The following is a 15964-nucleotide window of genomic DNA, read 5'->3' as shown; positions in this document are numbered from 1 at the left end:
ACCAGCCATTGCTGGATTTGGCAGTAAAAGAGTGCCAGGACCCAAGGAATGTGGGCAACTTTTAGAAGACTGGAAAGGAAAAAAAATGTATTCTCCTTTAGAGCCTACAGGGGGAATGCTGCCTTAATTGTAGACCAGTGAGACCCATTTTAGAATTCTGACTTCTAGAACTATAAGGTAATAAATTTGTGTTGTTTTAAGCTACTAGTATGTGCTAATTTGTTACAGCAGCAATAAGAAACTGATATAGACTTAATTAATTCAGATGGGCTAAATCACAGTTTGGGTTACATAAAACTAACCTTGTTGTACAAAAATTGTTTTTTGTTTTTCTTTGAACAAGTTTGCTCAGGAAATTTGTAGTGTAAAGCATATTGCAGGAATATATATTTAAGAGGTCAGCTGATTGAAAGATTTTAGCACATTGTTATTATGTTAGTGATTTGGCTAATTATAAAGGAAAATTATATGTTTGTTGATTTAAGCCTATAAGAATTTTCATTTAAAATATTTCTATCTCTTTTCTGGAGAATTGGTAGAATTACATCTCTTGGTGAATATTTCATGATTCAAATTTTTCTATTGTTATACTTGGCATCCTCCAGTCCCCACCTTAGCAAGATTTGGTTGGTGATGTTCACTATGATTTGTTGTATATTATCAGAAGCAAATTTTAGGTTATATGATTTTTGGCAAGTGACTTAAACTAAGACTTGTTTTCCTCGTCCATAAAATGGGGATGATTCTACTTTTTCTTATGGACTGCATGTTTGTATCTTTCTAAAATTTATGTTTGAAACCCTAATCCCCATTGTGATGGTATTTAGAGATGGGGCCTTTGGGAGGTAAATAGGTCATGAAAGCTCTTATAAAAAGAGACATGAAAGGGCTTGCCTGTCTCTCTGTTCTCTGCCATGTGAAAACACAATGAGAAGATGGTCACTTGTAAACCAGGCAGAGGACTTTCACCAAGAATAAAACTCTGATTTTGAACTTCTAGCTTCCAGAACTGTGAAAAACAGTGTTTGTTGTATAAGCCACCCAGGATATGGTATTCTGTCATAGCAGCCCAAATAGACTAAGACAGAAATTGGTTTTGAGGGTGGGATGCTTCTATTACGAATACCAAAATATGTGCAAGTGACTTTGGAACTGGGTAATGGGTAAAGTCTGGAAGAGTTTAGAGGTTCATGCTAAAAAAGAACAGCTAGATTGCTGTGAAGGAATTTTTAAAAGTGATTCTGGTGAGTGGTCAGAAAAAAAGAGGGAAGCTGGAAAGAAAGACTCTCCTCTTCTTAAATAATATTTAAACAATCCACGTATAGAATGTTGAAAGGAATATGGATGTTAAAGGTCATTCTGATGAAGTCTCAAATGGAAACAAGGAACATATTATTTGGAACTAGAGAATAGACAATTGTTATAAATTGGGGAAGAACTTGGCTGAATTGTATTCATGTTCTAGTGTTTCGTGGATGGTAGAACAATTGAGGCAGAGGGAGGTTAAGTCACTTGCTCCCAGTTATGGGGCTGGTAATGTGGGCACCAGAAAGGAACCAGAGCTGGAGTTGTAACTGCTGTATACCTTTCCCTCTCCAAGAGTTGACAGGGTGGAGTGGGCAGTATACGGTGAGGAGGTTTGGGTTAAATGGTGCTTCAGGACAGAAGAAATGATCTATCATTGTGATGCATGAATAAATGTGGCCTTAATTAGGTTTTCCTAGGACTGATTTACATTAAGCAATAATCTTGTTTTGGTGCTTTTCCATTTTAGGAATATAGAAGAGCTGTGACAGTTAGATATTGTCATTCCAAAGGCCTAAAAGAAAAAAAGTGAGACTATGTATGTGGAAGTGCTTTGCAATCTGCAGAATGACATATGGATATCACACTCGTTCCCCAGCTCAGGGCACCCTGTCTGACATGGAGACACTCAGTAACTATTTGTGAATGAATAATCTTATGATTCAGGAAGAAATAAAGTATATACACACATACACAGTATGTACATGTGTATTTCCCCACTAGATTACAAGCTCCATGAGTGCAATGTCTTTGCCATTTCTGTGTCCTCAGTGCTTTATAGAATGACCTAAAATGTTTGTGATTAATAACTATTATGGTGTCTCTCGTTTTGTTTGGGGTCTTTATGGGACAGACTGTCTCTCTTTGGGGCCAGATGAAGGGATTGATAGGAATCACTGACTTATTACTACGGTGCCCTGTTTATATATTCTACATAGTGGGACTCAAGGGTTTGAGGGTTAAGTGCTGAAAAGTGGCAGCAGGGAAGGTGACACCCCCAGTGGCTCAGCTGCAGCTCCTCTCATCCACAGGCCATGAAGGGAAAGGGGTTTGCATTGAAGTGGGCGAACCAGCATAGAGACAGGGTTGCTTTGTTTCCTGGGTGACTGTTTTCCCTAGTCCATTGAGCCAGAAAGTAAGTCTTTCCCCACCCAGTGACCAGGGGATGAGTAAACAGTCTTGTCTGTCATGTAAAGAAGCAAACACGTTAGACTGGTCTGGCCAGTGAGTTGTGGGGCTTGGTGTGAACAATGTGTCCTGTGAGTAGTATGGTCACAATGGCATGGTGGTCACTTTGACCAGTGGAGTTGTTGATGGACAGGGAGCAGGGGAGGATCACAGGACTGAGGCAGTGTGACAAGGAAGTCTAGCTTTGACAACAGACGCAGAGAGTTTCATACAAAAGGAATGGAGTGTTCAAAGTGCAGCACAATCACCCAGCCCAGAACAAGGTGACCTGATCTGGCCTATGGTTATGTCAAATGCAAAGGAAAGAAAAGTCGGGGGTAAAAGTGGCAGTGAATGCAGCAGCCAAAGGCAGAAACATCGAAAAAGCTCTACTAACCTACGTTTGCATCTGGGTCAGCAAACCTCTTATCATTACAAGCCCGCACCACGCACACGTGAGGAGGGCTGCGACAGAAAGGATCAGATAGACAACGGTGTGGTTGAACTGGCCCACTCTGACCACCTCCCCGGGAATGGAGTCTTCATGATTAGAAAGAGCGTGACATGTGTATACATTGGGAATGTTTGTATCGACCATTTTACCAAATCTGTATGTAATTTACTCTAGTGCAATTTCTTGCTCTCAAATAATTTGTTAATCTAAAGTCTCAGTTAAAAAAATGTGGGCATTGTCTGACAAAGAAATAGCTGAGCCCTGGTGGACCTGCTGGTTATCATCATCCGTGTTACCAAGGCCAATCGTATGACGATTTGCTTTACAAATGGCATTCTAACCAGGGACCTGCATTTATTCCCAAATAGGAAAAGGGGAGACAACTGGTGTGTACAAAGGTTTCAACCCAACTGGACCCACTGGACCTTTCAGCAAGGCTTGAGGGGCATCATGCACACATGTTTATCTAGTAGGAGCCCAATAGCGCAGAATGAAAATTAGGTGGTGCCAGAACTGGCTAAGCATTGTTATTAGGGCCTAGATATTAAAGAAGTTACAAAGCCCAAATTAAAAGAATAGGATAATTTATCAGTCATTAGGGAAGTTGAAGTCCATGTTACCCCAACTTTTTGACTCTACTTCATTTAATTGGGATTTTAGCACTCCCAGCTATTCCAAAACTATTGATTTTTTTTTAAAACTTGAGCCTCAAAAACAGACAAAAGACTATATATGATATCACTCTAATGATTTATCTTAAGAATCTGTGAACTGTGGAATCATGATTGTTAGGACTGAGAGACACCTGCTCACCTTTCTGAAATAAGGAGCTGAAAAGATATTCTGAGATTTAGAAAGGGTAAGGTATACAATGTTGACCTTTTGGAGACAGGAAACCTTTGATGAACTATAGGACACCAAGACAGTTCATTTAAAAGACAGTTTCAAAGCCTTATCTGGGGCTGGTTTTCTATGTGCTTTACTGAAGCTCTTGGGTTGTCTTTTTACATAAATCCAGCGAAATAATGGTTTCCGCAGTTGTTCATATGTCTGCAACCCTCATGTGGCACCTTGGCTTCTAAGCTTTGTAACTGCTTTTCAGTCTCTTTTGTGGACAAAATTAAACTTTTCTTACCATTTGGCAGCATGGAACTTTGCTGCAATGGGTTGTTAAGGAGAAAAGAGACAGGAAGAGGTCACCAATACCATCTCCATGTAATTAAGGCAGTGCAAAGAGCTAAATAAAATTGTTGCTAATGACATTTACTCGATTCTACAATATGAGTCCTTGCTCTGGTCTTGGAGTAAGCTAAGGATCAGCTGCTTATAAAACGTACAGATTGTAAACCTTTGTTGCAGGTAACAGGGTATGAATTTTTTAAAAAGGCAGCTTTACTTTAGGGCTGTGTTTAGGCTTGCTCGTTCTTTTTCGCCTCTTTCCGTCTCCCTCTGTCTGTCTCTGTCTCCTTTCTCCTCTCTCTCTCTCTCTCTCTCTCTATATATATATATATATATATATATATATACATATATATATGTATATATATATATATACATATATATATGTATATATATATATATCTCAAATATATACACACAATAGTCCCCCCTTATCTAAAGGTTCACCTTCTGTGTTTTCAATTACCTGTGGTCAAATGTAGTCCAAAAATATTAAATGGAAAGTTCCAGTAATAAACAATTCGTCAGTTTTAAATTGCATGTCATTGTGAGTAGCCTGTTGAAATCTCATGCCCTCCCACTTCGTCCTGCCCAGGATGTGAATTATCACTTTGTCGAGTGTATCCATGCCACGCTACCCACCCCTTAGTCACGTAGTAGTTATCTTGGTTACCAGTTTGAAAAGCACAGAAAATATAGGGTTCAGCACTATCCATGGTTTCAGGCATCTGCTGGGGATCTTGGGATGCATCCCTCATGGTTAAAGGGGGAACTACTGTGTACACTAACATTTATATATATGTATTTGTATGAATATGTATGTACATACACACATGTATCATACATATATGCATATAAGTTTTTGTAAATAATTAAGAATAATTGATTTTGTAAATAATTTAGAATAATGAATAATTAGAATTATAATAAAAATAATTAATAAGGAACAGGTTAAAACAGAAAATAGGGCTCAACATCAATAGGGCTCAACATCGATTTATAGATTGAGACTGACCGTCTACCAAGGTATAGCATGTAATCAAGGAATGAATTTATCCTCTTTTATCTCTTAAAAGACCCTAAAAATCCAAAGTAATCTATGAATTTTTTTTTTTTTGGTACTGGATATGGAATTAATGAAACTGTCATATATATATATATATATATATATATATATATATATATATGAAAGTTAACACTTCAAAATGCTGAGCTTAAACTTAGAAACTTAGAGCAGTAAAAAATAAGTCCCAAACAAAATTGTGTTTTTATTTACTAGACACATTATTATTTAGGTACACAACAAATAACATCAGTAAGGATGCACTATATTGACCTTCCAATCTAGCAGAAGAGACTAAGAAATAAACAATTGCATATTGCGTGATGTGAAATGTAAGTCAGGATCTTATGGGAGTAGGGTGGAAAGCAGCACAACACACCCAGTCCACATCAGGAAATGTTGTTTCCTGGGAGGAGAGATGCTCGTGCACCATGCGTGCCATCAGCTCATGGCTGATCATGCTCACCATCAGCACGCATGGCTGACAGGTGAGCAAAGGGTCTTCACCATAGAGGTACGACCGTGTCATATTCTGGACAGGAGAGAGAGCAGGTAAGTTTGAGTTGCCAGAGTTTAGGGTATGTAATGAGAGGCTGAAGAGTCCATTGAAGGAGTTGCTACTTTTCCATCAGGCCACCTTTGTGAAGCCTTTTCTGACAACTGGAGCTGGCAGTTCCCTTCTCTGTGTTCCCAGGACTTTTTGCATATTTCTATTATTGGACTTTTTCCACCCAATTTAATTGTTCATGCCTGATTTCCATACTTGTCTGTAGGATAACCAATGTCAGAACTGTCTCCGGTTCTTACTGTACGTAAGACATAGAAAATAGTAAGTGCTCAATACATGTTAATTAAACACATTCGTGAGTGACTGGCTGGCTGGACGACTGAGTGATTATACAGTTTGGGAACAAGAAAGTTAAAAATTGCCTTGGTTATCAAGCAGCCCTCACAAAACCTTCATGGTTCTATTTTTCTATTTCAGGTTACTTGCAGCATATGATAGCCTAACGGATAAACACCTGACTGGATATTTTAACAATACAAGGATAAGGCGGCATCTCTTGAGATCAGGGCTGGTAAGATTTGGTTTACTTTCTACTCACTTTCTTGTTTCATTAAGTCCAGTAATTTCCTACCTTTACAGGTTTCCTCTTTAACCAGTGACATCTTTCCCTTCCTCATTTTAGAACTATCCCTTCTTTTCTAAAGTTCTGATTTATGTATTTGAGGCTTTTTCAAAAGATGGGAAGACAGGTCACACTGCCTGCTAACGAAACTTGTAAGCGATTGAAGAAAAGGCCCCATGAGTTTCCAACAGCATATTTCATTTATTTGTTTATTCATTCATTCAACACATATTTATCAGACACATTCTGTGAGTGAGAAACTGTGAGGGTTTAAAGATCCAGACTACAGTCTTCAGAAAAAATATTATTTTTAATGTTCACAGAATATGGTGTGGAAGACGTGAACAGTTCAACATTTCCCCTTGAATTTTTAAGTTTTTATTTCCTGTGATGGTTTATTGATATGGCTTCAAAACTGTTCTTTTCACAAAATTTCCATTCCCCTAAATGTATATAATGTGAAAACCTTTAAAAAATATTATGGTTTTTCACTGAAAGAAAGGGGTGTGGTTATGGAAAGCAGTTAGCTGTTTAGCTTCTTGAAACACAGTTGGTTTCCTTAACTATTGTTGCCATGGTGTTGAAAGGACATGCATTGAGCTTCTAATTGTTGTTTATGTGCTTGGCACTCTAGCTGATAGATCTCAGAGAGCTTGCTTTTCCACTCCTGAGGCTTCGTTATTAGACAGAACTGGCTGAAACCTGGCTCTGCCATTTATAAGACTTAGAATCTTAAGCAAATCACTCTTAACTCTCTTAACTTTTTCAGCCCCAACTTCCTAAATTGTAAAACGAGGATGACACCCAGCTATCAGAAACTGTTTTTTTGTTTTGTTTTTGGAGACAGGGTCTTGCTTTGTCACCCAGGTGGAAGTGCAGTGGCATCATCATAGCTCACTAATCTCAAACTTCTGGAGTCAAGCAATCCTCCTGCGTCAGCCTCCCGCATAGCTGGGACTACAGATGTGTGCCACCATGCCTCGCTAATTTTTATATTTTTTTGTAGAGATGAGATCTTGCTATGTTGCTCAGCTTGGTCTCATGTGATCCTCTCCCCTCAGCTTCCTAAAGTGCTGGGATTACAGGTGTGAGCCACTGTGTCCAGCCCTTCAGGATTGTTGTGACAGTTAGAGGCATGCAATAAATGGGTGTTGATATTATTGTTACTATTAATGTCACTGCTTTGGAAAATGGCCTGTGAGTTTCATGTACAAATGGGAAGACTTTGTATTTACTTATCAGCATCATTAACAAGCACTTATTGAACACTGCATGGAAACTCAAGAAAGATACAGCCCTTTTTCTAGAGCAGTGGTTCAAATATAAGTCCTCAACCAGCATCACCTGGGAACCTGTTAGAATATACAAATGCGAGAGCCTTACCCCAAACCTACTGAATCAGAAGCTCTGGTGTGGGCCCATTGATTTTTCAACAAACCCTCCAGGTGATTCCAATGCAAGTTCAAGGTTAAGAACCACTATCCTATAGCAGTTTCCAGTCCAGTTGGGGAGATCAGGCGTAGTCCCAGAGAAGAGATTACAATGACACATGTTCACTGCCAGAGAAGTGGCAGTCAGGATGTTATAACATTTTCCCCTAATTTGACACATGTGACATGATACTTCATGGATAACACATTCAAAGACTAGCTGGTTTATTTGTAATTCCAAGCACTTTCTATAGCCACACTTATTTCTTCCACTGGAGCAATGTATTTATTTAAAAAATATTATCAAAACCCATCACTTGTAGCACAACTCTAGGTGATCTCAATAGTCCAGTATGTTGCAACAATGTTAAAAAGAGTACAGTTAGCAGAATTAAGAACAAAATTATTAAGAAATATACAGCTTGAATTAAACCTCAAGAAGAGAGCAGAGTTTAAATACGTGGAAAACAAGAAGATGAACAATTCAGAAGGATAACACCTTTTGTGTAATGGAGATAGAGAAAAATATAACAAATACACTCATAAGAAAGATTAAAAGAAAAGAGAAATAAGCAAATAAAAAAACAGAAACTGCCACTCCTGGGACTTGCAATGATGCCAATTGAAAGCAATATTGAATACCTTCTATCTATAGTACTGCATAATATGTAAAATTCTGAATCACAACAAATTAAATTACATTCTGGGCTAGAGAGCAGCAGAAGAAAAAGCAGTGGGAAAACAAAGTAATGAAACCAATTATTTTTAAAACAAATGATAAGATTCTCTGCAGCTCGCATGTTTGCCCTTCAGAGTATTTCCTGTGAGATCATCAGTCCTGTGATCACTGCTCCTGTCCATTGTTTCAAGGTAGCACCCCACCCTCGTCTCCCCGGAAAGTGTTCAAAAAGAGAAATGAAAAGAACACCTGGGTTCCATCAAGGGAAAATTGTTACTCTAATGAAAACCTTGTTTTAAACGTCAAGTGCACCACCTGCGTGTGTTTTCACAATGATGGGTATATGAGACCGCCTTTCTCCTTTTTGCCTTATGAAATATTCATTAAAAAGGGAAGTGTATCAGCCATAGTGGTGTACTCCTTTAGGTTTAGAAGATACTGCTACGTTTTCCCTCTCCCTCTCCCTTCCTTCCTTTCTTTCTCTCTCTCCCCCTCCTCCCTGTCTGCCTCCCTGCCTCCTTTTTTGGCAACTAAGAACACATTTCTACTTTGTATTTCTATGTATATTTTATTTATCATGACAGATCACAAGAAGTGGAAGAATACTTTCTGAAAAAGAATACAAACTAAACATCATGAAGCGAGATCACCAAAAATATATCCGGGAGTGCTTGGCCCAGGCTATTTTCCATAAGGTTCTTGATATGGAGGTACAAATATTTACTATTTTCTTTATAATTGATATTTTCTAATATGATAATTAACAATGCTTTTGTAACCCAGAAGCAGAGGAATTTTTTCCTATATTTCATTAAAAAGGAAAGGGAACAAAGAAATACTCTTTATCTCTCTGGATATCCAGCAGCCAGGAGGCTAGTGTAAGCTTTTCTTCATTTCAGTTGGGGAAAAATATGGACATCATTATATTTTTGTGATATTTAATTCTCCAAATGTAGATTTTTAATCCACAATGGCTACTCTAAAACATACCAGCCCTCACCATCTGTACCTCAATTTTCATTTGCTAAAAAAAAAAAGTGACATCTGTTTAAATATCAGTAATTCCACAACCATGAATTATTTCAGATCTGTTATTCTTTTAAGGCTCTGAAGCTCAGCCGTATGTTAGGTTTCAAGGAATAGGCATTTTAACATCTGCTGTCCCTCCTACTTTAGGACACATCGGTCAACATAGATTCACAATCCAAGCATCAACAATTTTTTTTTAATCTGACCGGGCATTTTTTATGGGATATCTAGCTAATTTGATAAATTATTTCAGCCTTGCTCCATAGAGCTTGTAGTTTCAAGCATCAACAGCATTTTAATCTCTGTGAAAAAGTGTGTCACTTTTTGGCTTGCCTGTACAGCAGTAAATCAGAAAACTTGGCTCATAAAACCATTGACCTGTAAGTGCAGTAAACATTTATGAACAACTGTAGGATCATCAGTAAACCAATACTAAGTGTAATGCCACTAAAATATTTATTATTATGCCACCATTATAGTGAGCAAGTGGAGTGTTCACTGAAGGTGTGCATAATCTGTTAATTTAAGAATTCATTTTGTGCTTTATATCATGTGTATGAATAATACAGAATCAGTGTCCCTGAAATTCCTTTGTTTATAAGTCTTAGATGCAACTTTTCAACTCTGCTAAAAAAAATAAATAAATAGTAGAGCATAAAATTTATCTATATCTAGTTTCAAACATAATCAACAGGCACTGAGTTCAGTATTAGCCTTGATCCTTGAAGTTCAGTTTTCCAAAATTTCATACAATTGAAACATTGTAACACATCATAACTGTTAAATATGCTACTATTTAAGAATCTTTGTGCATTCTTAAAATTTGGAATAAATATCCAAGATAAATGTTAATATGTAATATACTAAATAACATATTTTATATATAATCAAATACATAATAATTATAAGATATATATTAATAGAACATACAAATATTTCTTTTTAAATTGTCACACTTATCTCACATTCACTTTAAGCTGATGCTGTTTACTAATATTGTTATGTTAATATACATATATTCACTCATGCAGCAAGCAGTAATTTCAAGTTTCACATACTACCATGTGCTAGTATGAGGCTATGTATTGTAGCTGTGAGATATAACTTTTAAAAAATACTGTAGAAAGTAATTGAGTGCTAGAAGAAAGGAACAAACAGACCAAGCTCAGAAAAGAAGGGAAGGATGACTTTCCCCTGTGGGAGTCAGAAGAAGTTAACAGAGGTCCTGCTGTTTGAACTGCTCCTTGAAGACCAAGTAAGAGTTCCCATGAAAATGTGGAAAAGGCATTCTAGAAGTATGAAGTTGCAGGGGTGTGAAAGGATGTTGCGAATGGAAAGAAAGCTTACCGAGGCCAGACTGCACAGTGGATTTGGTGGAAGGAGTGGCAGGAAGTGGCACTATCCAACACGGTGGGGCCCAGTTTCTGAAGAGCCTTAAATGTAGGTGATAAGGCAATGAGACACTTTTCAGCAGGGGAGTGAAATAAATTAGCAGAGCTGTTTTAGAAAGATGATGTTGCTAAAAATGTGGAAGATGGATTAATGAGCTGGAAAAGATTAGAGGTGGGAGGTCAATTAGGAAGCTATTGCCAAAGGGTGAAGAAGGCTACCAGCAGCAGCAGTAATGCTGGGAGATGCAGCTGTCTACAGAGAAATTGGAGAGGGAGAAAGATTGAAGCTGACTGGAGAGGGAGTGGTGAGGGAGAAGGGGCCCAGAGCAACTGAGGTTCTAGCCTGGTCGGTCGTATGTGCACCAAGGAGATCAGGAATACAAACATACATGGGCTGGAAAGAAAGCATCAAATGGTGAAAAACATGCTTGATAGAATAGTGTCCTGGAAGCCAGGAGGTTCTGACAAGCTGCAGTGGGTAAATGAGGTGAGCACTGGGAGCAATGGAAATCGAGGTTGACCCAGAAGACAAAGACATAGGTGTCAGTGAGAGTAGTTTCAGCCGTGGTGAAGGTAGGTCCCTGGTGGGGAGTGACTGCAGTGAGTTGGAGATAAATGGAAGGTGGAAGGTGGTTGATAGTGAATTTAATAGTTTGGTGATAAGTGGGAGAGCGATCAAAGGAAGATGGAGAGAGGAAAGGGAAGTGTCAAGATGCGGATTGATGATACTTAGGCGGGAAATGATTGAGTCTGCAGGGTCCCAAAGGCAGCAGGAGGGGAATCAAGAATAGGGGAAAAACATTTTTCAAAGGACCAATAAATAAAACACTTGCAAATGTGTCTGAATAATTTCAAATGGAATTGTAAGCAGATTGTTTTTATGTGAGGTTTACTTTTAAAGTATATTTTATTTATTTAATTTTATATTTTATTTTAAAGTATAGAATAATATATTACAAAAAATCTGGAAAACACACAAAAAGCATAAAAAAAGAAAATAGTCACATATAATTCCTTCTTTCAGAGATAACTGCTAACATTCCAGGTTCAAATTACAGCTGTCCCATTGATGGATGTATGACCTGGGGCAAGTTTATGATTCCCTGCCTCAGTTGTTTTGTTTGTAAAATGGGACTGCTTTGGCAGTTAGAGTTGTTCAAGAGAAATGAGGTAGCAAAGAACATTCCTAGCATAGGGACATACACAATGTGAGCTTAATCAATTAAATTGTATTTCTATGAAATTCTGGATCCTGCTTTTTTCCTGCATTAAACAAAATCTTTATGAACTTTATTTTAAGGATTTATTATATTTTATTTCATCCATGGATGTGCCAAAATTGTAACCATTCTCCTCAAAGTTTATATATATCTGCATTTTTTTTTTGCTTTGAAGAAAAAGAAAAACTTTCAGATAGCAACTTTGTGCATAAAACATTTTTTTTAAATTATTATTCAGATTATCCTCAGGTTTAGAAGTGAAATTTACTGGTTAAAGGTTATGAACACTTTTAACTGCCTAATATACGTTCAGAATTGGATTTCCAAATAGTTGCACATTGATGCCGGTGATTCTTCTCCATCTCAATGACAAGAGGGGTAATTGCGAGTATAGTTGACTATTGGACTTATTTCCCTTAAAAAATTCTTTGCCATAACTGATATGATTCTCTTCTTTATTCTTTCTTATATGCTCAGCGTTACCATCAGCTTGAAATAAAAAAGAAATTGGAGACCTTAGCCAGGAAGGAGAGAATTCAGAGATTTAAGGTAAGGAGCCACATAGCTCTCTTTTAATTCATAACATTATTTTATGATTTCAAAAGCTAGTGATACTATTATTCAAGTTCTCTGAGGCATCTTATTTTTGGGTAACACATAGATAAGGTCAAATGATGATTCTACCAAGCCTAAATCTTGGCCGTCATCATTATAGAGGGTCATGACAAAAATAGGAGCTATTTGTGAGAAATAAATTTTAATAAAACCTTTCAAAGACAAACTTGAAAATGTTCTTTTCAAGTTTAAAACTTTGCTTTTATATTTTCTTGTGATAGAGGCTAAAGGAATTTTCTTTGTCCTAAGGTAAAAATAGATGATAATGTTCCCAATGTCATGAAAAACAGGCTTTTTAAGAATTATTGTAGGTTTTCCAGAGTGCCAAGGGGGGAAAAAAAGGAATTATACAATGGCACATTTTCACGTGAATATGACCCTTGAAAATATGTGGTGGAAAGGATCTTCTTCAGCAAAAGAAAGCATAAGGCATTCGTACAAGGCATTTTAAAATTCCTTGTTTGTTTTCTATTTATTTCATATCCCTTGTTTGTAGTGAACTTATGAAATATACAAATTTGAATCCAGACGTAGATTCAATGTTTGATGGATTTCAGTTTAGGTTGGCAGTTTTACTCAGTTTTTTGTGCCATTCAAACTCACGTTTTTCTTAATTTTCTGTATACTGCTGCATTACAAATGTGAGGCCTAAGACATGTTTCATAAACTGATGAATATTTGTAAAGCTTCTTCAGAATAACTTGCCATAAAAGATAGTAATTTTCCCCTCTTGCCTTTTAAGACTCAAATCTATTTTATCAGGGTCAAAAGATAATCTTATTATGAAAGTGTTATTAAATGACAGAAGATGGGTCAGTTTTTGAAGATCAAAGAGTTGGTGCATAGAGATTTGTGGTTAATTCAACTTTGCTGATATTGTCCTACATCAAGGACTGAGTCATAGATTTTATAATTTATCTGCTTAAATGTTGATGGAGAAAAATGGTGGCTGGAAATAAAGAGTGATTCATACTGCTGGAAGCAGCGTGAGCTGTTCTGTCTGTGCTCTTCCCACTCTTGCCCAGGTTACCAGACACGCTAGACTCAGTACCTGGTCATATTATAGCATTGGCAGAGATTTGCTATAGATACTCCGGTTCCTTCTCATGTGATTTTTATTTGTAACAATTTTCACTTTATAGCTGCAGTTGATGTAAGATATATATTTAGGTCCCTTTTATTTAATATGAAGCCCTTTTTACTTACTGGCATTATTTAATTATTTTTAAGATAGAAAATACTACTTTCTTGTAGTCTACTGATGAGAGTAGTGAAGAATATTACGCTTTTATGTAGTGATTGTCTTAAGGCAGATTAATGAACAGTATTGCTGAAATTGAGCATACACTGCTTTTGTAGGTATTTCTTTTAGCACAGTGAAAGCAGACTCACTTCCCTGCTTTTTACCAGCCTAACTCTCTAACACAGCTGTGGAAACTTTCCCCAGTGACCAAGATAGTCCTCAAATGTAACATTCTTGAAAGAAATGAGAAAAGAGTTCCTTAGTCATATAGTATCTCTTACATGTCAGGCACTAACCAAACCTCGATTACTAACTATGCATCTATTCACTAAATTGCTTTCTTATTCCAGGGAGAGCACACAAGACGATTTATTGAAAATAACATGCCAAGCCTGTCTCCCCACCCCCCAGTTGGCCCAAAGACGAATCGTGGCCATCCTCTTCTGGTTGATGAAGGACATTCCAGTCCATTAGCACTGGTGAGTCATATTAAACACTTTGTCATGCAGTTTCCCAGCTAATTAATTTATGATTTCTTATTAATCTCAGAAAGAATGCTCTCTGAGAACATGTCTACATAATCCTGTTAGTCCCGCTGGACGAAAAAATAGTCTTATATCTGTTCAACTTTATCTCTACTGAATGTCCCATCTCCAATCAATATCACTCCTGCAAATCCATCTTGCTTGTTGCTGCTAGAATAGTTTTCTCCAAGTGCAGATTACTTATGTCACGTACATGTCCAAATACCTTCCCTGGCTCTGTATTACCTGCAGAAAAGCCCAGACTCTTTCACAGAATATTTAAGACCCTAACCCATATGACCTCAGTTTAGCTATCCCAGTATTTTTCCCCATGGTTACCCTTTAGCATCCTACAGTGCAGCACAATTGAACCACTAGTTGTTACATACGCTTTCTATATTTTCTGACCTCTGAATTCTGTTCTTGCTATTCCTTCTGCTTCTATTTTATCTGAACAAATTCAATGGTACTGCGTAGCATGTTGGGCTAGATACTAATATCTGAGCTTCTTTCATTAAAATTATGTACCAAACTCTAAGATAAAAATAATTAAACATACAGAAATTCTAGTTGTAGAAGTTACACACTGATATTTTATTCCAGCTTGATTCATTTATAACCTAGAGGTAGTATTTGCCTGAAGGAAGGGAAGGTACCTTGAAATAATATAGGTACAGGAAAAGATTTGCAAAATATTTACTAGAGGTTGATGGTTTAAGTTCTAACTGAATTGCTTGATTACATCTTTATACTTGCTTTGCACCATCTAATATATTTCCTTGTAAGCATGAACATTTTTTTGAATTGCAAAATATTTGTGGAGAAATTGCAATGCTTTCACAGATTGTTGAAGTAGGTTCATCACATATAATGTTAAGCTTTGACATTTTTCAAAGGGTAAATATGTTTTGACATTTCCTGATGAACAGCTCCAAGTGATGAAAAGCAACTGTCTTCCCTTTGTTATTACTTTATTTCCAGGTTTGATTTGAGTGTACATATATACAAATTCTTTTATTGGATGGCAAATTCACTAGACTTCCAAAAGCTTAACCTGGGTGAAACAAAAGAAACAATCAAGCGCCGTTTTCTGTCTTCCCACCTGTTTCAGAGAGGAAAAACTCTTGAAAGGCTTTCTTTTCAATTTTCCAGCTGAACACCCTCAATAAATAGTTTATGATACAGCCAGGAGATCTTAATGTGACAGGAGTGAGAAAGTAATTTAAAAATTACAGGAAACACTGACACCAGCACTTAAAAAGCCTTTCTCTCTGGTAAGCCAGGATTCTTCACTTGGTCACCCCTGATGGTGCTTTTGCACCTTAAGGGGTGACTATTGTGGTCTTGAAATTGTAGTTACCATTTTGCAGAAATTCAGGTTCCCGTTTTTGTTTTGCCATCCTGGATGCATATTCTTTAAATTTGACTCCTGACCTCCATGTGCTACTGAGATGAAGATAGTAATCCTTTTGGGGTATTGCCATTGGCTTTCTTTCTTAACTTTCTTGAGCAAATAAGAAAAGCATGCAGTGCAG

The 15964-nt window shown here is 37.1% G+C and overlaps 1 protein-coding gene across 1 annotated transcript in view; it reads left to right on the top strand.

Moving 5' to 3' along the window:
* Positions 1-15964, top strand: part of ERICH3 (glutamate rich 3) — a 100772-nt gene that overhangs the window by 17535 nt on the left and 67273 nt on the right. The window contains exons 2-5 of the mRNA XM_012760368.3: positions 6154-6247; positions 8992-9117; positions 12525-12596; positions 14256-14384. Of these exons, the coding sequence (XP_012615822.2) occupies positions 6154-6247; positions 8992-9117; positions 12525-12596; positions 14256-14384 (421 nt within the window). The remainder of the gene's footprint in view (positions 1-6153; positions 6248-8991; positions 9118-12524; positions 12597-14255; positions 14385-15964) is intronic.

Source organism: Microcebus murinus, chromosome 2, assembly GCF_040939455.1.
Source record: "Microcebus murinus isolate Inina chromosome 2, M.murinus_Inina_mat1.0, whole genome shotgun sequence".
NCBI classification, from domain to species: domain Eukaryota; kingdom Metazoa; phylum Chordata; class Mammalia; order Primates; family Cheirogaleidae; genus Microcebus; species Microcebus murinus.
The sequence above is the reverse complement of the archived record's forward strand: the minus strand, read 5'-3'. Positions and strand labels throughout refer to the sequence as shown.